This window comes from Microcebus murinus, chromosome 4 (assembly GCF_040939455.1).
Source record: "Microcebus murinus isolate Inina chromosome 4, M.murinus_Inina_mat1.0, whole genome shotgun sequence".
In the NCBI taxonomy this organism is placed as follows: Eukaryota; Metazoa; Chordata; class Mammalia; order Primates; family Cheirogaleidae; genus Microcebus; species Microcebus murinus.
The window spans coordinates 14,421,544-14,445,509 of NC_134107.1; the positions used below are offsets into that span (position 1 = coordinate 14,421,544).

The following is a 23,966-nucleotide window of genomic DNA, read 5'->3' on the forward strand; positions in this document are numbered from 1 at the left end:
AAGTGGCGGTGCGTGTGACGCCGGCGGCGGGGGGGCGGGACCTGAGGCGGAGAGCGGTTCGCGCGCTTCGGGCCTAGTCCGGACTCGCCGCCGCCGCCGCCATATTCCCGGTAACGGGGGCGCGCGGCCGGGGGCCGGCTGGGCCGGAAGAGGGGTCGGGGCCGGCGCTGAGGCGGGGAGGGGGTCGGTTGAGATGGGGCGGTCGGAGTCGGCGGGCGGAGGGAGGCGCGGGCCTTTGAGGGAGGGGACCGAGGGCGCCGGGCCGGGTCTGTGGGGAGGGAGCGGGGCGGGCCTAGTTGGGGGCGAGGACTGGGCCTGGGTGGGGAGCAGAGGCGGCTGGAGTTCCCGGACCCACAGAGGCTCTGGCTGAGGCCGTCTTGGGGCCTAGGCAGGTGCGGCGGACTGGGGCTGCGGGCTTCGCCGCGGTCGTTCTTCGCAACGCGGTCCGAGGGCCGCTGGGAGCCGAGGCCTGGACTTTTCCGTCGCGCCACAGGCAGCTGCGACACCGACGCGGCGCAACCCGGGTCGGGCCGGAGGGTGATGGGCAGCGAGCCCCGCGAGCCCCGGCGGCCTGGGAGAGCGGGGGGGCGGCGCGAGGCCGGGGGCGGGGCGGAGCGGGTGGGGCCGAGCTTGGGCTGCCGGGATGCTGCGTCTCTAGAGATGGGAGGTTGGCAACCATTGCCTTCCTCCCAACCCAGGACCCTCATTCTTTCTAATTCTTGTCCTTTTCTGAATACTGCAGTGGCATCTTTCTTACTTTGTCCATTCTCCCGGCTCGAGATCTTCCTTTCGGAGCCATGTCAGAAGGAGTGGACTTGATTGATATATACGCTGACGAGGAGTTCAACCAGGTGAGGGGTCATGAGGAGCTTTGGGATTTCCCTCGATCACCTAAGGAATCACTTCCAGCAAACTTGCAGTGGTTTCGAGCTGTGCCAGTTGCCCCAGTCCTAGAGTTGGGCTCTCCTCTGCCAGATCTAAAATTTTCCCCCAGCAGAGACTGTAAAAAACTACTCACCATCCCGCTTTATGTTAATTCGAACCTCCAGGCTTAACTTTAAAGGCTGTGATTTAAGAGTACATAAAAATCAGGTGTAATAGAATGGTGAATCAACCTGTGGAACTTGCTCCCCCAGGAAGCCAAAGTTGGATGTCAGTCTCCTCAAAGACTGATCACACTTAAAAACCAGAATTTGCTACAGTATTTATTAATGAGGACAATGTTGATGCCTGTTCTTTTATGTGATTCTCTCAGATTGCAAGGGAGAAATGTAGTCCTCTCCCCTGTAGTGGTGCAGAGTCACAGTAAACAAGATTCTTTAACGTTTAGTTTCAGCCCCATTCCAATTGTTTTAAGTTTTACTTACTTTTATAAGTAGCTTGTCTCCAGTCATGAGAAGTCCATAGGCATTTTGGTAAAATAAATGTTATTGATCAACCTTACTGTTTCTAGGAAGAGATAAAGGGTAAAGGTATCAGACCATTTAAAAGGCAGGCATAGACCCACTTACTTACCCTAACTTGGGTTTGTTGGTCTCTTGATGTTTTTATTGTATCAGAGAGCATCATACAAAAGTTCCCCTTGAAACAATATCTATACAGTTTAGTTTTGCCATCTTGAGGTCAAATCTCAAGAATGTTCCAAAGTCTTTATTTAAAACTTACTAATATCTTACCTGGGTTATTTTCAGCATCATTGTACTTACATAAGCTGGTCCTTGCCATTGACATCTTCCAGTGGCTACACATAAGGACCTGGAAGGAGCATGTAATGAATGGGCTAGAGAAGGAAAGTGCTCTGGTTGAGCTTTGACTTTGATATGAAGCAACAGAAGAGGCTGATAAATGCCATTTTTTCCCACATAAGTTTACATTTAAAAAATTTTTGATGCATTATGGCTTTTTAACATGGAGATTTTAAAGTGTACACAGGCCGGGCGCGGTGGCTCACGCCTGTAATCCTAGCTCTCTGGGAGGCCGAGGCGGGCGGATTGCTCGAGGTCAGGAGTTCGAAACCAGCCTGAGCAAAAGCGAGACCCCGTCTCTACTATAAATAGAAACAAATTAATTGACCAACTAATATATATAGAAAAAATTAGCCGGGCATGGTGGCGCATGCCTGTAGTCCCAGCTACTTGGGAGGCTGAGGCAGGAGGATTGCTTGACTCAGGAGTTTGAGGTTGCTGTGAGCGAGGCTGACGCCACGGCACTCACTCTAGCCTGGGCAACAAAGTGAGACTCTGTCTCAAAAAAAAAAAAATAAAATAAAGTGTACACGGAGGTAGAATAGTGTAATGAAATCTACCCATTATACAGCTTCACCAATTATACTTCTTAATAGCAGTTTTCCTGTGTCTCCTGGTAAACTGTGGAGTCATCTAAATTTGGCTGTTGATTGTGTTAAATATGTGATAAAGATTTTTTAATTTCAAACAAGTTAAATATTTATGGGTAAGAGGACAGGGTTTAATATATTAATTTATTAACAAAACCATTGCTTTTCTGAGTTTTCTATATTCCTTTGAGTGAGACTTTTACTACTTTCTGCAAATTATGGGGTTTTGTTTTTTAAGATAACAAAAAAGCAGAGTCGAGGGGGGGAAATGGGCATTTATTGAAACCTTAAAATCTGTACCCCCATAATATGCCGAAATAAAATTAAAAAAAGGAAAAAAAAAAAGAAGAGTCCCTTAATTCCACTGTTGTTAATGAAAGGCTTTTTCTCCCTGAATTCTTATCTTTGGGTTGATAACAACACTGCTGGTTCACCTTGGGAAATAGGCAGAACAGGGACCTTAACCATAGGCCACATTTGGTCTGACAAAATGAAATTTCATAATTTCTTAAGCACTAAAATTTGTAGGTCAGACAAGACACAGGCCATGTCCAGTGGCCACTGATTTGTCACAGTAGAAGTTATTGGCCTCAACAATTTTTCTCTGGTTTCTTTAGTTTAAAAGGACTTTTTTATGGGTCTAAGACTGGCCAAAGATAGTATCTAGACTCCAGTAGATATTTATACCAAATAGGGAATATTTGACATTGGGCAAGTTGAAGAAAGTATGGATTTTGAATATAATATGTTTTATGGAAGGTGGGGAGAATGGCACTCACCCCCCTACACAAATGTGTTACTTTTTGGCAAAGTTGATTTTCATGTGATCTGAAAGCTGCTAAAGAAATGATAAAAACTTTGTCTGGCTAGAATTGTTAGAAGCTGGCTTAGACTGAAGGCAGCCAGTAAAATTGTTTTAGTATGTTTTAAGAATGTTATTAATTCATCCCAAGCTGGCTCATGCATGAGAACCCCCTCGTGTGCACTTTGTTCCTCCAGGAAAATTAACATTTTTCCTAGATGGAATCCTATGGTGCTTATTCCCTGATCTCTTACAGCATTTGCTGCAAAAGCCTCTTTGACAGAGCTACATTATTTCTCTTTGGGAATCCTGGGATTTACAGTGGCTCCCTTGGGCTAGCGAGAACAAATCTGGAAAAGTGACTGAGAGCTGTCACTCTGCTGAATGTTTTGTCTCTGTTTCTTTTCTTACTGAGACGGGCTTTGCACAGTATGCCCCGGTCTCTTTGTTGCTTCTATCAAGAAGTATTTATTGAGCTGTTTCTGTTTGCTAAGCACTTTGCCTGGCCTAGTAAGGTAAAAGGAAAAAAAGTATATCCCTGTTCTTAAAACAGGTTCTAGTCCTGGTGGGTTGGGGGTGATGGACAGTGATAATGCAGGGTAAGAAGTATAGAGATGGAAGGAAGGTATGAGGTGAGAATTGTGGAAATAGTCATTGTAAAGCCAGAAACTTTAATTGAGCCGTGGTTACAAGGAAAAGAAACAATGGTATCAGTGGTATATAGCTTTGAGACTAATCCTAGGCTAGTTTTTTTACCTCAGTCAGATACCAGGAAGAGGGGGCTGTTAGGATAGGAACATTGAGCATACAGGTGGGGAAGATCTTATTTGAATTGAAAATCACACCAGTTCCCTTTTGTTTACAAAGAAGCAGTCACAGTTCTTTCTGTGCTATTGAACACAAAATTCTTCTGAAATTTTCATTCAGTATTAAATACATATTTCCTGTTTGATCTCCCTGGAATGAAACTTTCAACATCAGTTCCTGTAAAACATAGTACTTTCGTCTTGATTTGTAGAATTAGGTTTTGCTTTAACCGAATCTGTCACTGCATAAATCACCAGAAAAACCTCAGGCCTTTATCTATTTTTCTGTCTATACCAGCTGAACAAATAAAATGAGTTGGTGATGCTAGCAGATTTAAATCCAAACACTACTTGATACCTTATTTCTTCAGTAGAACCCTCAAAAGGCCTGCCATGTACAGTTCTCACCAACCTTTTTGAACTGAGCCTCTATGGCCCAAAGAGACCATTTGAATTTTGTGACAATTTTGGATTGATTGAATCCTTTTGTTTAAGTAGTAATCATACACCAGGGTTCTCCTGAATCAACTCTTTAAGTCTTAAGAGTAGATTGGTTGCCTAAGCTTACAATATGAAGGATTTCCTAGTGATGTATTTGGTCTTTGAGCTGTCCAAATCTGCATGTTCACTATGCAGTTTTCAGTGATAATTTTTGTATAACAACCTTACATATACTCTGAATTACAGATACAGCATGGAAGGAACCTCAGTTTGTTTCCATTGATTATCCAAGATTGAGTATTTTCTTATGTTCATTTGAAAATCCTTGATTTAAAAAAAAATAAATAAATACCGTTGGTATGAGGTAGTGCTCTTTAAGGATGAGAGCATTGGATAGGGACAGGTGACTTATAAGACTTTCTCTACTTTGAACCACAAGGATAACTCACCATACCTGGTACATGAATAGATAAGTGATTTGTCTAGACTTGGGATGGTTTGAGACATAAGAACTGTGCAGTATTTTATGGAGATTACCTACACACTGTCATGTTATTAGTCCTAGCCGACCTCACCTTACTCAATTTATTTATCCACCCTGTACTCTCCAGTGTAGCTTCTTTCCCCATTTTTTACCTGCTCACCCTTTTTAATGAAAGATTCTTATTTATATGTTTGATTACTAAAATAGTCTTTCTGGGCTTATTGCTTGACTGATTCCTTTTCTTGTTTTTAAGTTGCCTCTAAAAAGTTTACTCTTTCCCTGGGTCCTCCTGGTGAATTGTATACAAAAAGAAGTTCACTCTCTTTTGCCATTTCTAATGTTTTTACAAGGTTTAAGCCTTCTCTTTTGGGGTTTCTTAGACTGTTTATAATATTTGTAATTATTTACATGCTTCAAGAAGTAGAATCCTTTCTCCTTCACTATCAGAACAATCCAAGATCATAGTATATTTTCTTCTACTGTACTTCAGATTAACTGAGAAAATAAAAGATTGTTTCCAAAGGTTTGTGATGATGTGAGGATTACAAAAGGTCTAAAAGTAAGGGTTGCTTTTTTTTTTTTTTGAGACAGAGTCTTGCTCCATTGCCCGGGCTAGAGTGCTGTGGCGTCAGCCTAGCTCATAGCAACCTCAGACTCCAGGGCTCAAACTCCTGGGCTCAAGGGATCCTCCTGCCTCAGCCTCCCGAGTAGCTGGGACTACAGGCATGCACCACCATGCCTGGCTAATTTTTTCTATATATTATTAGTTGGCCAATTAATTTCTTTCTATTTTTAGTAGAGACGGGTTCCCGCTCTTGCTCAGGCTGGTTTCAAACTCCTGACCTTGAGTGATCCTCCCAGAGTGATAGGATTATAGGTGTGAGCCACCGCGCCTGGCCTAAGAGTAAGTTTTGTATTGAGTCTCTCCTCTCTAGTCTCCCTTCAGGATCAGCAGTTCTTGTGATGATATTGAAGGGGGATAGTTATTGGAGCCCTTGTCCTGAGTTGCGTTAGAGGAACTGACTGTTTCTTTAGGGAACTAGACAAGTTACCTAACTTAAGTACCTCCTTTATTCCCTCATTTAAAAGATAGCATTGACATAAACAAGCTGTAGTTTCCTTAAAACACTTTGAACTTCTGACTGTCTTGGTTATTTTAGCAGCAGCCTCTTTAGCACTGTTTGAATGTTTTTTCTGATTCTTGTAATAAAAATACTGTTGTGACTCTTAAAATAAAAAGATTTCTCTGAGATAATTACATTATAAAATCTGAAACATTACGGTCCCTTGTAGCAGTTGTTGCAGTTGTGGTTTTAGGGGTTTTAGTATATAGTAATATATCACAGAGGCAAAATATATATATCTCACATTTTCCAGAATACATATTCATATTGTAAATCCACAACTGTGACACAGCTTATATAGGTGCTTGTCTTGTTTTCTGGCCTTTATATTTTAGACAATGTTATCTGTTTTTGTACATCACTGATTATCTTTTTTTTGAGACAGAGTCTCACTTTGTTGCCCGGGCTAGAGTGCCATGGTGTCAGCCTAGCTCACAGCAACCTCAAACTCCTGGGCTCTAGCAATCCTTCTGCCTTAGCCTCCCAAGGACTACAGGCATGTGCCACCATGCCTGGCTATTTTCTAATTTTTTCTATATATTTTTAGTTGGCCAATTAATTTCTTTGTATTTTTAGTAGAGACGGGGTCTCGCCGTTCCTCAGGCTGGTTTCAAACTCCTGACCTTGAGCGATCCTCCCCCCTCAGCCTCCTAGAGTGCTAGGATTATAGGCGTGAGCCACTACACCTAGCCACTGATTTATCTTTGTTGTCTTTTAGATACATGTCCTACATGTCCTGGTAGTCTGTTGAGTCTGCATGTCATTTGAGAAATGGAATTTAGAAAACCCCCAATGATATTCCCTTTCCATTTGCTTTTGTTTTTAATGTTTCTTTGATGGTTATTAGAAAGATGGAATTGTGTACTGTGAGCTTTAAAGCCTCCCTAATTCATTTGTATAAACCAAAGGGTTTAAATCAGTAACTCTCAGTCTTTTTGGAATTTTGGAACTCACTTTAACATGCTTTTCCCCTGCTTTCTATTTCTGGATAAAATTACTCTGTTTCTTACTAAATAGAATAGTGAGTTTTTGGTAACACTTCATTTTAGAAATACCATAAGATGTTGAAAATACATTTCCATTGTTGTATCTTAGATGTGGTCTGTAGAAGCTGACCTCATTGATAACAGTAACACATGCATCTCATTATGCATTCTTACTTTGCTTGCTTAATCATCTTGTGCCTTTTGATTCTCACAGGTGGCTAAAGCTAAAAAAAGTTACAGACTACTAACAGATCTTTGGAGAAAAGCCTACATAAACATAATTTAGTGATACTGTTTCAAAAGGAAGTTTTTCCTACCTTGATTCCCAGAGTAGGACAAGGAGGTTTTGTACTTTGTTTTACAAAGTATTTGACTGTGGATTCTAAATCAACTAGAGTGAAACAATGAACAAAATGAATGGTATGCAAACCCACCTTTGCCAACCTCTCATGTCTTAGGACCCAGAGTTCAACAATACAGATCAAATTGACCTGTATGATGATGTGTTGACGGCCACCTCACAGCCTTCAGATGACAGAAGCAGCAGCACTGAGCCACCTCCTCCTGTTCGCCAGGAGCCATCTCCCAAGCCCAACGACAAGACCCCTGCAATCCTGTATACCTACAGTGGCCTGCGTAATAGGCGAGCTGCCGTCTATGTGGGCAGCTTTTCCTGGGTGAGTGTGGGTAACCAAAATGGGTGGGCTGGAGGGAGAGCACTGGGAGGTGATGGCATTTTCAGATACCACTGTTGCACTGTTTTGTGCTCTGATGGGGTTGGATTTCTTTTTCCTGGGATCAGGTTGGATTGATCTCTGAAAGAGAACTATCCTGAGGACGTACTGGTGCCGAAGAAAGCAATGATTAAGTGGGTAGTTGCTTTTTCTGCCATCTTGTTACTGCCCCTGACCCTGGGGCTTTATGTCTAGCAGGGTCATCTGTGGGACGAGATTTCAGAGTGAACACCTTGAACTCTTGGTGGTCATTAGATGGTCCTGTGATAATGGTGGGTGATGGGGATCAAAGACCTTGATAGCTCTAGTGCATTTGGGGTAGGTGGTGACTATTGTTCTACAAAAGTTATAGTGTGACATGTTTTGGGGCTGGTGGTGGGGATGGTGTTTCCAAATTAGGAAATGTAGATATTGAGGGGAAAGTTCTGGCAGTGGTCAACTCTAGCCTATCAGATCTGTAATTAATAGTTGCTAGCAATCAGTGTTTGAACTGATGACCAGCCAGCCCAAATGGCAGTCGCAGTTGAAATAGGTTTCAATCTTTTTAATCACTATAGATGGGGATGGGGGGGGGGGTTGGAATTCTGTATGGGTGAGAACAGAAAGAAAAGTCTGCACTAATTGAGATATTGCTGGGCTTTTGGGTTTCCTGTTGGGAGGTCATGGTTGACTAGCATCCTAGGTTTGGGAGCTGGGTTTGGGATGTTCGGGGCAGGGCTGGGGGTGTAGCTCTTGACATTTCTTCCTTTTCCATCTTGCCGGCCCCAGTGGACCACAGACCAGCAGCTGATCCAGGTTATTCGCTCTATAGGAGTCTATGATGTGGTGGAGTTGAAATTTGCAGAGAATCGAGCAAATGGCCAGTCCAAAGGGTGAGGTCTGGATTTGAGAAGCCCTTTTAGTTTGTAACTATTAGGATAACAGATCTGCATTATATTTTGGCCCTAGATTTTAATCCCTCCCACCCATGGCCCAGCTTATTGCCTTGGTTTTGGCAAGCTGCATTAGAGGGGAACCCAGCAAAATTTAGTAGAACATCCATTTATTGAGGGGCAAAGAACACTTGATTCTTAATTCCAAAAAATGGGAAGATTATAGGTTGACTTTTTGTTATTCATAGTGCTGTGTGTGTGTATGTATGCTTAATTTAGCAAGATGTCCTTTTCTTTACCTAGTTTCACTAAAAGTGGAATAGAATTTCTTTGTTCCTCTTCTGGTTATCTGGTAGATTTCACTGATTTAAAATTTTTCTTCCTAAAGGTATGCTGAGGTGGTGGTAGCCTCTGAAAACTCTGTCCACAAATTGTTGGAACTCCTGCCAGGAAAAGTTCTTAATGGAGAAAAAGTGGATGTGAGGCCGGCCACCCGGCAGAACCTGTCACAGTTTGAGGCACAGGCTCGGAAACGTGAGTGCGTCCGAGTCCCAAGAGGGGGTACGTGGAGACCATCTGTATGAAGGGGGGGAAGTCTGTGGGTTTGTTTTCGGTAGTGTGGGCTCAGCCTACAGTGTGGAGAGTTTGAGGGAGGGTTATGGTGGTTATGGGTGGTGGCGTGGTCAGTAGGTAGTCCAAAAAATAAGGTTTATGTAGAAGAAAGAGCACTGTGCTGACAGTCAGGTAGGTTCAGATTATAGTTTGGTTCTGCCACTAACTCATTGTGTGACCTTGGGCAAGTCACTTTATTTGCTTAGGGCTTGTTTCCCCATCTGAACTAGATACATGATGTTTAAACTTCCTCTCAACTCCAAATTCTGTGTTTCTATCTAAAAATGGGAATACAGTGAATGTGCTTAATTTTAAGACATGCCTCTATAAACTGTCAAGAAGCAGCCACCCTAAGATGTAACTAGGATATATAAAGGTGGTTGTAATCTTTTCATAAACATACATTGGAAGGGTGCTCTGTAAGGAATGAACCAAAAGGAGTGTTGGAGAATACAAATTTAACAATATTTCTCCAGCTTTGTCCAGAGGAAAGGGTGCTCTTTTGATTACCAAATATTTTAGTCTGCTTGGCAAGTATGTCCCATTAGTAAAGAAAATTGCATCATACTACTTTAGCTTGATGACAGTATCATTGAAGTTCATCTTACTCCCTTTATTCTGACTCTGTACTCACCAAGCCACCTTCTGATACTAATTTGGTTTCCCAACTAGGCTCTCCTACTGGGAAGAGAATGCGCTGACCAGCCGACACAAGTATTCCGGTCTGCTTGGCAGTTATATTTCTCATTGTAAATTAATAAATTGGTATTCTGATTTATGAATCAGTCTCTTGTGAGTTTGGTTAGCATGAATCAGTCTCCTAGGGTCCGATCACCCCTGGGTGAACTTGTTAAAATCAAAGTTTCTGAACCTACAAAACCTGAGGACCAGACCTTGAATTGTCCTGACCTCTCAAGGTGCAGCTACTCTCCAAGGCCCTGCCTGAGACAGCCAACCGCCTTTACTTTTCTTTTACTACAGTGGGAGGAAAAGTTTCATAACCCACATTCTGTCACTGCTGAGGTCCAACTCTCAAAATAATGCGTTATATTGAATGGGTGTGTCCTCCAGGTGGAAATAATGGCCATTTCTCTCTTGCATAGGAATAGCTGTTCTTTTAACTAGATTGAGAACCTAGGTGGATTTGTTGTGAGCTCCTGTGGCTCCACATTAGAAGGCACACATTTTTCTTCCTAGACAACTTTTCGAGTCCCTTCTGCTTTGGAGTCTTTCTGTAATTCAACCCTTTTCTGACTTTCTTAAGGTGCATAATTTTACAGCTACTTTGGGGATAACATTCCTACCTCTGCTTAGCTGTTTACTCCTCACTGTTACCTTTCTTGGCTGAAAAGATGATGGTGACTGAGTGCTGTTTTTCTGGTCTGTCATGTTGCTGGACTTGGGCTCTGTAAATTCACTAAGTAAAGCTGGTGGACTTCCTCTGCTTAAAAATGGTTGCCTGTCTTGGGACTTGTAGCCATAGATACAAAACAGAACACTTGCAGTTGTGGAAACAGTAGCTGGGAAGGTGGTTAATTGTCAGAGGATCACACTTGCCTAAAATCTCTTCTTTCTTCAATTTGAGAGAATTCGAGGAAGGAACAGGTTGTAATGTGTTTAAGACGAAGAGCAAGAGAGTGCTTTCACAAGTACTGGCAATATTCTGTAATAGAGAAATCAAGGTGGTTGTCAGGTTAGTTGATCCCACTTTAGGCTTTACTCAGGAGTTGGGATTAACTAACTATCAGTTTTAGTTTAAGTAGCACTCTTCTTTCCCTCCACAATTGCTGCCAGTGGCATCTTTCCACCTCCAAGACTCCCCAAACCATGTTATCTTGTTTTTCTGTTGCCTTCCACATGAACAGGCTTAGACTGGTAAATTGGAAAGAGGGAACAAGTTTAACCAAGTGACTTAACAATGTCAAAAGCCATATGTCCAGCTATATAAAATATACTCTGAGCCCCTGTGTTGCACGATACCGTACTAGCATGCCATGCTGTTCCTATTAGGCTGCCCTGAATGGTAAAAAAAAATTAGGCCATTGAAATGTAGTGGGAATTCCCCAGATTTAAGGTATATTTTGTACCAGACTTTTGCCAAGAGTCTTTGCTGCCAGCTATGTGCCATCTGCTCAGGGCATATCTTTTCTTGGCTTATCTCCCATATTCTCTTCTCACTTAGCCTCCAGTCTTCTACTCTTCATGTGTGTCTCTTTCCTACCCCAATTACCAGTTTTGGTATGTGGATAGACGTGCCATTCATTTCCTGTCCTTCCCTCTTTTCCCCCAAATTCTCTAGCCAAAGCACTCTGGCCAAGAGAACATCACAGTGTGCTGTGATGGAGAAGGTCAACTAGTAAGTACTACCCTGAAACTCTTCAGGGTTGTGATTTCAAGTCAGCTGGAATCCAGCTGAGCATCAGCAAACATACTTAAACACTGTCATTTCATTGTGGGTTATTAGGATCTTGCTGCATTTAAAAATAGAAGGATAAAGTAAAGCACTTTGAAAGTTCTGAGTGAAAGCATTCTTTGACAAGATTAGAGTTGTATTGCTTCTTGGGTCTATGTCTCCACTGAGTTGCTTCCGACCTTTTTCTTTGAAGCCAAAGAAAAGGGGCAATAGATGATTTTACCTCGTTTCTCAGCTGTTTCAGTCACCTTCTTTTGTATGGTGTCAGATGACTCTTGCTGAAGGATGAGCTGGTCCTGTGGGTCTGTCTAAAGCCTGGGCAGTAATGTTAGTTTTGTTTTGCTTCATAGGAATACCTCCACGGGCCCACTCCCGAGATTCTAGTGATTCTGCTGATGGACGGGCCACACCCTCTGAGAACCTTGTACCCTCATCCGCTCGTGTGGATAAGCCCCCCAGTGTGCTGCCCTACTTCAATCGCCCTCCTTCAGCCCTTCCCTTGATGGGTCTGCCCCCACCACCAATTCCACCCCCACCACCTCTCTCCTCAAGCTTTGGGGTCCCTCCTCCTCCTCCTGGTATCCACTACCAGCATCTCATGCCCCCCCCTCCTCGATTACCTCCTCATCTTGCCGTACCTCCCCCTGGGGCTATCCCACCTGCCCTTCACCTCAATCCAGCCTTCTTCCCCCCACCAAATGCTACAGTGGGGCCTCCACCAGATACTTACATGAAGGCCTCTGCACCCTATAACCATCATGGCAGGTAAGGACTGTTTTGTTCCTTTGAGATTTGAGCCAAGATATAGTAGGGTAGACAAGTGTGTTATTCATTTTGTTCTCCCTAAGGAAGTAAGCACTGAATCCTTGTGCTTTCCCTTATGGATACTCTGTTGTCATAGTGTTGAGTCCTAGTAAAAATAATTTACTATCTATTTTGTTAGTATTTTTATTTTGTGTTTTGATTGCATCTTAACCACTTGACCCAAACCATAACACCTCTAAGGAGTTTAATTAAATTGAGTGCCATAAGTAGCTATTACAAATGTCTAGCACTATTGGGTCATCCAAATTATAAAAGTATATGACATAAATTCTGTCTTTTTTTTTTTTTTTTTTTTTTGAGACAGAGTCTCACTTTGTTGCTCAGGCTAGAGTGAGTGCGTGGCGTTAGCCTAGCTCACAGCAACGTCAGTCTCCTGGGCTCAGGCAACCTCAATCTCCTGGGCTCACTGCCTTAGCCTCCCAAGTAGCTGGGACTACAGGCATGCGCCACCATGCCTGGCTAATTTTTTGTATATATATTTTTAGTTGGACAATTAATTTTGTTCTATTTTTAGTAGAGATGGGGTATCACTCAGGCTGGTTTCGAACTCTTGACCTTGAGCAATCCTCCCGCCTCAGCCTCCCAAAGTGCTAGGATTACAGGCGTGAGCCACCATGCCCGGCCAAATTCTGTCTTTAATGAGAATATGAATACAAAACACATGAATAGGCTGGGAACCATTTAAGACATTACACAGTAAATAATTATAATTAAATAACATTGAACTATAGAAGATGGTAAAAATAATGATGAGCGTGGGCAATCAGGAATGGTGTTATCTCTGTGCAGCCGAGACTCGGGCCCTCCACCCTCTACAGTGAGCGAAGCTGAATTTGAAGAGATCATGAAGCGAAACAGAGCAATTTCTAGCAGTGCCATTTCCAAAGCTGTATCTGGAGCCAGTGCAGGTAACTCACACTTACCTTTGCTGTTTTCTCCTTACCTTTAGTTTTTTCCCTGATTTTGTCATTTCCATTGGCAAAAGTTCAACAAGATAAAAGTTGGAGCACTGTTAAATATCAAGAGTGGCACACTTTGCAGAGCAATATGTGCAACCTGATTTCTTGGCTTTTGGAAAGCTCCAGTGGTATTGCTTATTTATCCTGTGTGTAGACCTGCCTACATGAAAACCAACTTAGTGCCTAGAATATAAATAATAAATACCATCTCATTGTGATATTTGTCATAGAATGAAATTCCTGCTTCAGGGAATCAACCATTGATCTCAGTGGTTGATCTTTAGATCTAGTGTCTGTGTAGTAGACCCAGTGCTAAGTTAGAGCCTGGGTTTTTAGAAATGATGCCTTGACTAAATGATGGTTTGATATGGATTATTATATGATAATGATTACATTAAGGAGTCTAAGCAGAGCTGATGGCATCCATGTGGCGTATCCTAGAAAGAGGCAAGTCTGTTGGGCATCATTTTAAGGCATATTATATACCCTTACAGCTAACTTTTGCCCTGTTCTCAGTATTAAGTGGGCAGAACTAGCAGTCATGATTCTGGAAGCCCTCGCCATAAAATCTGTGGTTCCTAAAAGAAGAAGCTTTAGTAAGTTTCAGGGTTTTGGTCCAGTTTTTACATCATGCCATTTGCCATATTCACTTCTTCCTGTGAGTACCCCACCTGAATGTAAATGTCTGTAGACTTGGATCTAAGAAATATGTTAGTTTTAAATATCTGTTTTCCATATTTTCTCATCTTTGGCTACAAAATTTGAATTCACAGAGTAAGTTAAAGACAGAAAATGTATATGTTCAATTTTTTTTCCCTGCTAGAAAATCTACAGTGAACTCTAAGTGAATCTTCTTAAATTGAAAAGTTAGAAGAAAAAAATAAAAAAGAAAAGTAATGTATGCTCATTATGACAAGTCAAATATACAGAGGAGTATAAAGAAAATCATCATGATTCCTTCTTTCCTTCTAATTCCTCGACACTGAGATGATCAGTAACTGAATCTTTATCTCCTTGCTGTTTGGTTCTCATTCCAGTCACTCAGACCACAAATAGTTGTAGAATGTGCCAACAAAACAGGCAAAAATTCGCTGCCAGGGTGGAGCTGGTGTCCTGGTGTTCTCTGGTCTCCACAAGATCACAGTCCCTCTGTAGTTTCTATTCTTACTGCCTTGCACAGTCCTCATCTTCACTGGACCCCTGTCTGGATTCATGCTTTTTTTGTATGTCTTCTGTTCCTGACTTAGCTTGGAAAACAAAGTGCAAGTATTTACCCCATGACCACTAACCCTGAGCCAGACATTGGTCAGATTTGAGGAATGAAAGGGCTAGTTTTTTTGTTTTGTTTTTGAGACAGAGTCTCGCTTTGTTGCCCAGGCTAGAGTGAGTGCCATGGCATCAGCCAAGCTCACAGCAACCTCAAACTCCTGGGCTCAAGCCATCCTCCTGCCTCAGCCTCCTGAGTAGCTGGGACTACAGGCATGCACCACCATGTCCAGCTAATTATTTCTATATATATTAGTTAGCCAATTTTTTTCCATTTTTAGTAGAGACGGGGTCTCACTCTTGCTCAGGCTGGTTTGGAATGCCTGACCTTGAGCAATCTGCCTGCCTCGGCCTCCCAGAGTGCTAGGATTACAGGCGTGAGCCACCTCGCCCAGCCTGAAAGGGCTAGTTTTTGATGGCAGCATAACTTTTTTAAAATGTATACATTTATGTATAAATGTATGTATACTTTATATACATGTTTATGTAACGTATGTGTACACATTTTTGGTTATATTACATTTTATTAAATTAAGAGTAATTCAGTAAAAGTAATGCAGTGTTAACAAATGAAAGTCTTCTATCTATACCAGGACAAGACCACCCTTTACAATTTAGTGTATACCCTAGATTTTTTTCTGTGCATATAGCAACATATATAATTTTGATTGTTTTTATAAAAATGGAATGTGGTTTTGCAACTTTTTTTTAATTACTATATTTGGGACACCTAATATATCAGTATATAATATAGCATTTATTGAGCCCTTACTGTGTGCCTGGCACTGTGCTTAAGTGCCTTACATGGATTACTTTATTTACATAAAGATTTACACCTTGCTTTTTAACAACTATGTAATATTCAGTAAAAGTAATGTTCCTTAATTTATGTAACCAGACTTTATTGAAGGTAATATAACAAATAACACTGAAACATTACTGAAGACACACACTTTTGAACAGAAGTAGAAAATATATAGTAAAATTGCTGGGTCAAAAAATACGTACATTGTTTATTTTAATAGATGTTGTCAAATAGTCCTTGGACAACAATATACCAGTTTGTACATCCATTAGCGACATCTGACAACATCTGTCAGATTCTAAACCACTGGAAGATAGGTGTCATCCAACTTTATACTTACTTGCTATGTTTGCCTTGTCTTTTTACCATGGTTCTTTGGGACAGCTAGTCACTTGGTTTGTGTCCTTCTGAGTTCTCCTTTTGATCTAATTAGTTTATTGCCTCTGCTCATCCTTGGCCTTTCCCATCCATCCCGTGTCAGGGGATTACAGTGACGCGATTGAGACGCTGCTCACAGCCATTGCGGTTATCAAACAGTCCCGGGTTGCCAATGATGAGCGTTGCCGTGTCCTCATCTCCTCTCTTAAGGACTGTCTTCATGGCATTGAAGCCAAGTCCTACAGCGTGGGTGCCAGCGGGAGCTCTTCCAGGTGAGTTGATGATTATATCAGCACCTCTTAGCCCTGAGCAGCACTCTTCCAAGGGATGGGGAAGGAAAGAAAGCCAGGGTATCTGACAGGGACCTGGCTGAAAGAGTGGACCTCACCTTCATATCTTTATGGGGAAGAAATTAATCAAATGCTTCCATTAATAACAGTTGTATTATCTGGAATCTGTGTTGGGTGAGGCAGTGGGCTCATTTAGGGAAAAACACAGACTGGTACATTTAAGAATATGGGCTTTGGAGCCATACAAGCTTGGATTGGAATCCCAATTCTGCTGTTAACTACCTGTATGACTTTCTTGCATGTGGAATTTAGTCAATTTTCCAAGCCTAATTTTTTGAAAAAGAACAATATTAGTACTTATCTTACAGATCTGTTGTAAAGATTAGGTCAAATAATGCATGTAAAATTCTCACTGTGCCTGATACATTAGTGTGATCTCAACAAATTTAACTTATTTTCCCCCCCAAAAAAGATTAGTCTTCAAAGAGCTAAGATCCTCAGACAGTGGGCCTATGATAGAGTAATAGAAGAGTAGTTTAGACAAATAATGGAAGACATGAAAACAGCACTCCTTGAAAGGAATCTGGTAGGCCCTCTGAGTGAGGCTGAAGGATCTTTTTAATAGGAAAAGACATCGGTCCCGGGAGAGGTCACCTAGCCGGTCCCGGGAGAGCAGCAGGAGGCATCGGGATCTGCTTCATAATGAAGATCGACATGATGATTATTTCCAAGAAAGGAACCGGGAGCATGAGAGACACCGGGATAGAGAACGGGACCGGCACCACTGAGAAAGGTGGGAAGGAGCCCCATTCCTGGCTGGTGGATGATCTTTTATGAAAGAAAGATTTATAATGAATATTTCTCTCTCTCTCTCTCTCTCTCTCTCTCTCTCTCTCTCTCAGCAAAAGTAAAGGGAATGGGGATGGTAAAGTCTTTTAACTTAGGTAACTGGAAGTTCACAGCAGGTTTCCTGCTTTTTTGTGGGTAACCACATGCTGAAAGTCAGCTGTTTCTTGACTGCCATAACTGATATCTCAGTCACAGCATGGCATAATGGCTGAGAACATGGCATCTACAGTCAGACACCAGTTCCAATAATAAGACATATCACTTTCTGTTTCTCAGTTTCCTCATTTGTAAGTGAACATAGTAAAGAGCAAATGTTTCCGTGGCTTGCTGAGTATTCAGTGAGATAATCTATCTAGAGCATATAGCACTCACAGTGCCTGCCACATAGTAAGTTCTCAATAAATGATAGCCATTGTTTTTATATTTTAACCCTACCAGTGATAGCCATTATTATTATATTTTTAACTCCACCAAACTTTCAAGTAAAAAAGTAGGGAAAATTGACCAAAACAGAAAAGTAAAACCATTGCCTATTTAGTTTTCAAGGCATGACGTTAATAATTTTAAGAATTAACATCTGTTACAAGGATTTTAAAAATTGGTGTACTTCAGTCAGAATAAAGCCAATCTGGAAAAATTATATTTAATAGACTTAAGGTCGGGCGCGGTGGCTCACGCCTGTAATCCTAGCTCTCTGGGAGGCCGAGGCGGGCGGATTGCTCGAGGTCAGGAGTTCGAAACCGGCCTGAGCAAGAGCGAGACCCCGTCTCTAAATAAATAGAAAGAAATTAATTGGCCAACTAATATATATATACAAAAAATTAGCCGGGCATGGTGGCGAATGCCTGTAGTCCCAGCTACTTGGGAGGCTGAGGCAGGAGGATCGCTTGAGCCCAGGAGTTTGGGGTTGCTGTGAGCTAGGCTGACGCCACGGCACTCACTCTAGCCTGGGCAATAAAGTGAGACTGTGTCTCAAAAAAAAAAAAATAGACTTAGAGATTATGTGAAGATAATTAACTTCAATGAAAAGATATTTTTGTGCTTGGGAAAAAAAATATTGACAAAGTTTTTCTTATTTAAAGGAAAACAAAAGCAAGAGGAGTTGGGAGGAAAACTGTTAGTTCAAGTAATTGAAAAACTCAAGTAATTGGAAAGTTCAGTTAGGACTGGTGGATCCAGGGGCTCTGGCTATGTCATTAGGACTTACTCTGTCTGCATCTCTCAGCTCTGCTTTTTGCTGTGGTATTTTCATTCTCAGACAGGCTCCCGGTAGGGGATAGTGGAGGAGGCTGTAGCTTCAGATTACATCCCACCAGTTTAGCAATCCCAACTGAAAGAAAGCTGCTAGCAAAGATCGTTTGTAGTACATAAGTAAACAAGTGCAGCTGTTGACTCTGTTTCTGTAGAGATCTTTAAAATAAGCCATACTCTCAGTAGGAGAGTCTGTCTGTGGTTCCTAGAGGCTGCTGCATGACCCAGATAACTTTGGGGTCTCTTCTTCGAATTTATGATTGCAAACTTACAAGTCTCTAGGACTTCCCACTTTTATGTCTTACATCAGTTACCTTATGAAGATATTTTTGGTCTTTTGCCTGTTTGATTGGTCTGATGTAATGATAATTAAGAAAGAAGGTGAGAGGAAAGGACAAATAGTTCTATTTGGTGTCTTTGAGGTGGTTAGATGGATGACTGGTTGAAGAAGGGAAAAGAAACCCTTATTACTCTCAAGTCCTTACAATTGAGCAATGGCTAGACTGTTAACAATCGAGAAATTCTGCAATATTTTGCCTAGTGACAACCTACTAACAAAATATTCCTCTTATGTTTGGCTATTGCCCTCTACCTTGTTCTTTGGCATTACCTACCATTAAACAGATTTATAGCTAGGAATTGGTGAGAAATAAGTGGGAATATAGCTTCCATAGGAGGCAAATAAGTGGGAAGATGAAAAGTTACTAATACTTTTTTATCTGCCTCCCTTCTCTGTTCTTAACCACTCTTTCATTCCATAAAACCTAGAATGCTTGATATTGAAATCTAGGATAACCCACATAGAATCAGTAGTTAGGCTGTAGCTTCTACATACTTCTAGATTTTGTAGCAGATTGAGTTTTGGGAGGTAATCACATATCCTCTGGAAAAGCAGACTGTAATGTAGATGAAGCCCACACACAGCTTTGGCCTAATTTAGTGTCAAGGAGTGGGCAGGAGTGTAGGTGTTAGAGTAGGTCTTGGTCCAGTCCCATCCCTTCTGTAGTAGTAGCAGCATTTCCCTCTTCTTGTTTGAGGTAACACATTTGCTAGTGTTACTTGTGTGTTGAAACCCACATGCAGGCCATTATATATCCTTTGGAGCTGACTGGGATAAGAGTGACCAGGGAGGTGTTAATTAGCCTGTGCAGAGCATGAATTACATTCTCTGAGGCCACATTCAGTGTAATTAGAACATATAACTGCATGTCACCATTCCTGATGGCTTTGCTCCTGACAGCCTTTTGACAGAGAAATTATCAGTGAGATCCATTAGTACTGTGGGGATTGAACATCTCAACCTGAATCTTTAGCTGTCACTTTGCTTCTTGTCTTCTACTTATAAAATGGGACTGTTTCTGCCATTATGAGGATGACTCCATTTGGATAACTGAAAAGATGAGGAAAATTAACTCAGGCAAATTTTCTACTTACCCACTTTTCTGGTCTCCTGTAGATATGTTGGTTATTCCATCTGAATAATAAAATTCAGTCCAAAAGAACTGAATCAGATACCCAAAAAATGTCAGTTTCTCACATTCTCATCCTAAGGACTTAATTCCATCTGCAGTTACCAAACTATGGCTTAGGAGGTTTCATGTTATGGAGATGGTGCAAAGGCCTCATTTACCTTAGAGAACTTAATTTTGCAAGCTCTGTGTACAGCAACTTTTCAGTTAGAAAAGAATCTTATTTATATTCTATGAACAGTGTTCCTGAGAGTGAAAGGTATGGTCTGTCCAGAGGCAGCAGTAGAACCAGCAACCTTTACGCATCCTTCCTCGGGATAGGGCCCAACTCTGGGGCCTATCCTGCAGCCTGACCGGCCCACTGAAGCAATTATTCATTTCTGCCTGCATTCCAACGTTACCACGAAAATGTAGCCATAGACCTTTAAGAATTGGGTGCTCTTGCTTGCTTCTCATGATACACAAGTTATCATGTTAGGACATTGTCCTACTTGAAATATAGTCATTCTTACCTCGTTCCTATTGCCAATCCATTGAAAACTGAGCTTTCTGTCAATTTTTATCCAATTCAAAGATTCAGAAGCCCTAATGGTGTGAAATTGAGAATACACTGAGAGCCTCGATTTTTCCCTTATAGAAAATGGGACAAATACCTGCCTGCATAGGTGTTTAGAGAGGCCAGCAAGCCAGAGGCCACACAGATTCTGAGGTTCCAAGCTGAAAATAGTGCCATTTCAGTTGTAGAAGGATCAGGCAGTATGTGGATGACTTGTCTTCTTGAATAGCTTCTCTAGGTTTTATGACGCCACTTTACAAAAGTACATATAGAAAGGATAAGCATTTGTGTATAGGCTGTGTTGCCATTTTTTGAGCATTAATAGAAATTCTAAGCCTGAATTTAATTCCCCTCTTTTCCTTTGACTACTATTTCTGTTTTATGTGGTCAGACTGACCATGCTACAACCCAGAGATTGATATTGCAACACTGAAACAAGGGTTAAATGTACTAGGGACTTTAAGTCTAATGGCCATGTTACAAGTGTCTTAATAAACCCTGACTATTGGGTAAAAAGGTCTTAATGGTGCTTTTAGGGTTTTTTTCATGGTGACTGCTGATTATTCCTTTTATTTCATGCTCTGCTTTCTGTTCTTGCCTGGCCACGTCATTCCTGCTTGGTGTTAGCATGCTTTTTGGTACCTCACCCATGGCTGTCTTGTGGGGAAAGACTTAAAATCTCTTGAGTTTTAGTACAATTTGGAAAATCTCTGGGGCTGTGTGCACACACGTACTTATAAGGACACTGTTTTAACCAGGACTTCGTAAAAAGAAAACAAAATACTTAGGAGTTTGCTGTAAGTACATGGTCTCTGCTAGGGCCTCTTGGGTGTTTGGGCGTTAATGGATTTGGTTGTGTTCATGCATATTTTCTTAACATGGCACCTTACATTTCCAGATATTTTTCTCTCCCCTTAAGGTAATCTATTACTTGCTCAGATTTTCTAAAACAGTATTTAAACTCATCATATTCCCTTGTAGCAACTTTTCATGACATGTTACAGTTTTCATACTTTTCCAGAGTCTCCTTTTCAATCAAACTGCTTTTTTTCCCTGTGTGGCTTCTTCTCCCACCATTCCCTCACCACTTCTAATGTCAGACAGCCCTGCTTTCTTTTACTTTCCCAGGCTTGCACTCTCTGTCTACATCCCCTGCTTCTTATGTTGTAACTTTAGAAATGCCTATGTGTTTCATATAAGCTCTTATCAATCCGAAAGTAACCACTAACTTGTGTTTTCTTTCTTCTCTTCTGATCTTCTCATTGCAGGAGCCTGGTTGGAAGCAAATTTTTTTTTAATGGACTTGCATCTCCTCACCTTGATCAGGACTAAAGGACGGAGGCTGCTCCACCCCTTCCCCTTCCTCCAAACCCCTAACTCCCTCCAGACACCCAGGGAATACCCTCTGCCCTACAGGATTGAAGATTGCTTGGCAGCCTTCCCAATCCCACACCTCCTGTTTGCCAGGAGAAAGAACCTAAAGACTTCATGTGGTTGGGAAGGGTGGCAGACAAGAAGAAAAGAAAACAACATGTCCAGGCCCCTGGTCTACATAGAGAATGGTGCTTTGTCCAAGGAAACGTATGAGTTTCTGATTCTCCAAGAGCAGTTCAGTGGTGAGGTTGATGGGAAGACTTTCTTCCCAAAGAAAATGAATCTTCCATGTGGGATCTAGGAGAGTGACTGGGTGTGCCAAATATGCCCAGGGTCCTGCCCTCAGCACTAGATTTGATGGGGCCAAGAGGGTCTAAACCCCTTGCTAACATACCACTTCTTTGTTTAACTCCTTTAGCTTCCCAGCCCTTTGAGGAGGGACCATGAGAACAGAAATTACTTTATGAAAAGCTACTTCTGTTCTTGCTTTTCCCTCACATATACTGACAGTTTATTTCCCTGACCTCCCAGAGGGCTGAACCCTTTCACCTCTCTGCTGCCCAGCCTTCTCAGTGGACTTGCCCCTCCTAAGCAGAGAAGGCCTGTGAGGTTGCTTTTTGCTGGAAAGCCTGGCAGAGCCGATTACCACCCTCTGCTGCTTAGTGCTTGGTTGCCTCTTGCAATAACCAGCTCTTAGTTGTTCCATTTCCCTGGGGCTTTCCCATTTAACACATGGAGCCCTTCCCCCAAGAAGGCTGCTTCCTTGTTTTAGAGGAAGGTATTGCCTTTGGGAGATGGGGACATTGGGACCTCAGCAATGAAGACCCTTGGGAAGTACTAGGAGGAGTGGGGAAAGGAGGCAAGTTGGGCAGGGTATGGCCTACTTCCATAGGCTTTTCTTTTTTCAGGTTTGATGTAAGCATGGGCTTGCATCTCCCGGTACATTACTTTTACTTATTGTGAGATAGCCTGGCACTAGTAGGCAGGTAAAGTCACAAATTTGGTGTTTTTTCACCTTTTGACTATTGACTTAATAGCTCCTCTTGCTCTGCTTGGAGGTACTTCCTGCCTCTGATATGGAGCAGAAAGAAATGGAGCCTGACTTGAACGAACTCAGCTCAGACTTCTAAGGATCAGCACTCTGGGGGCCATTTTCTACACAGGCAAATGGAATTGCTTTTCCTATAACATCCAAACTGATGTGGTTGCTGCTGAAGGAGGAGGCAACAACAGGGTCCTGCAGTACCCACGGGGTGATGCTACTTCTGCATGCATCTATAGGACATATGACATCTAACATGATATGAGACGTGGCATGTGAGACAAGACTTGGCATGTGAGACATAGGGTCACTGGAGACCCTCTGGCTCAGAGGGGAGAGACTGAATTGGACTGAACCTTTCCCCTGTTCCCAGCACGTTTCTGACATAGCCCTCAGTCACTGAGGGAGTCCCCCCCAGGGTTGGAGAGGCACATTCCCTTGGGACAGAGGCTACAGGTTGTAGCTTTTTTTTCCCCTGTCCCCCAACCCCGTCCCCACCTCCACTTCAGAACATGGCACCCCACCCATCGGCCAAGTGTTAAGTGATGTGCTTATCCTCGAGAGCAGCTCCGGGTGTCTTTTTAAAACGTAGAGAAAACCAAGTAAGGTGACAGTTTAAGGAAAAAAAATATATATAGAATACCAGAAATGCAGTTTACCCGGAGAATTTTTTTCTCCCCATTTTTGTTTTGTTTTTACTCAATGACACAATTTTTAGTTTTATTTCCTGATAGCAAAAGGAAAAAAAAAAAACCCACCCTCAAAAAGGCCAAGGTCCCATTCCCTGTTGTCAGTGATTTGTTTGTCTTTCTGATAGGTTGAAAATTGTGTAATAAACTTGATGACGCTGTCAATCTTTTATACTGCATTGTATTTTTTTCCTTTTGTAACAAAATATTTTTAAATAATAAATGGGGTGTGAGCTGTTTTATGGATTCTGCATTGCATAGATTTGTTGAGGTGTCTGGGGCATGGGCATGGGCTTATGTAGACACTGCAGGAAGGCAGTGAAACCCCAGGTTCTCAGCCAGAATTGCGTGTTTGGCAGTGGCTTCTCTATGGCTTAGTTCACTGTGGTTAGCCTCCTAGATGTCTAGTGCAAACCTTTGAAGGCATCCCTTGAGGTTTAGCTTTTTTCCTTGGCCAAACAACTTGGTTAAAGAAAACTTCCAAGTCATTCTTTACCCTTCAAGATTCCTAAGACATTTTCAGTGCAGATTTCTTACCTTGTACAGTCAGTTCCAATGTCATCAAATCCAGAAAGGAAAGAATCCTCCAACAGGAGCTAGAAAA

General features: G+C 42.0%; 1 protein-coding gene across 2 annotated transcripts; it reads left to right on the top strand.

Moving 5' to 3' along the window:
• Positions 1–9: 9 nt before the first annotated feature.
• On the top strand, positions 10–23,527 carry CPSF7 (cleavage and polyadenylation specific factor 7). Of its 2 annotated transcripts, none has more exons than XM_012778287.2 (10): positions 10–110; positions 743–851; positions 7,437–7,655; positions 8,481–8,584; positions 8,973–9,145; positions 11,960–12,374; positions 13,224–13,342; positions 15,946–16,114; positions 16,758–16,925; positions 21,526–23,527. In XM_012778287.2, the coding sequence occupies exons 2-9, from the start codon at positions 798–800 to the stop codon at positions 16,918–16,920; spliced, it is 1,416 nt and encodes a 471-aa protein (XP_012633741.1). In that variant the 5' UTR covers positions 10–110; positions 743–797; the 3' UTR covers positions 16,921–16,925; positions 21,526–23,527. The 2 variants fall into 2 exon arrangements, with proteins under 2 accessions (XP_012633741.1, XP_012633746.1); XM_012778292.3 differs by having other exon boundaries at positions 8,973–9,118.
• Positions 23,528–23,966: the final 439 nt, after the last annotated feature.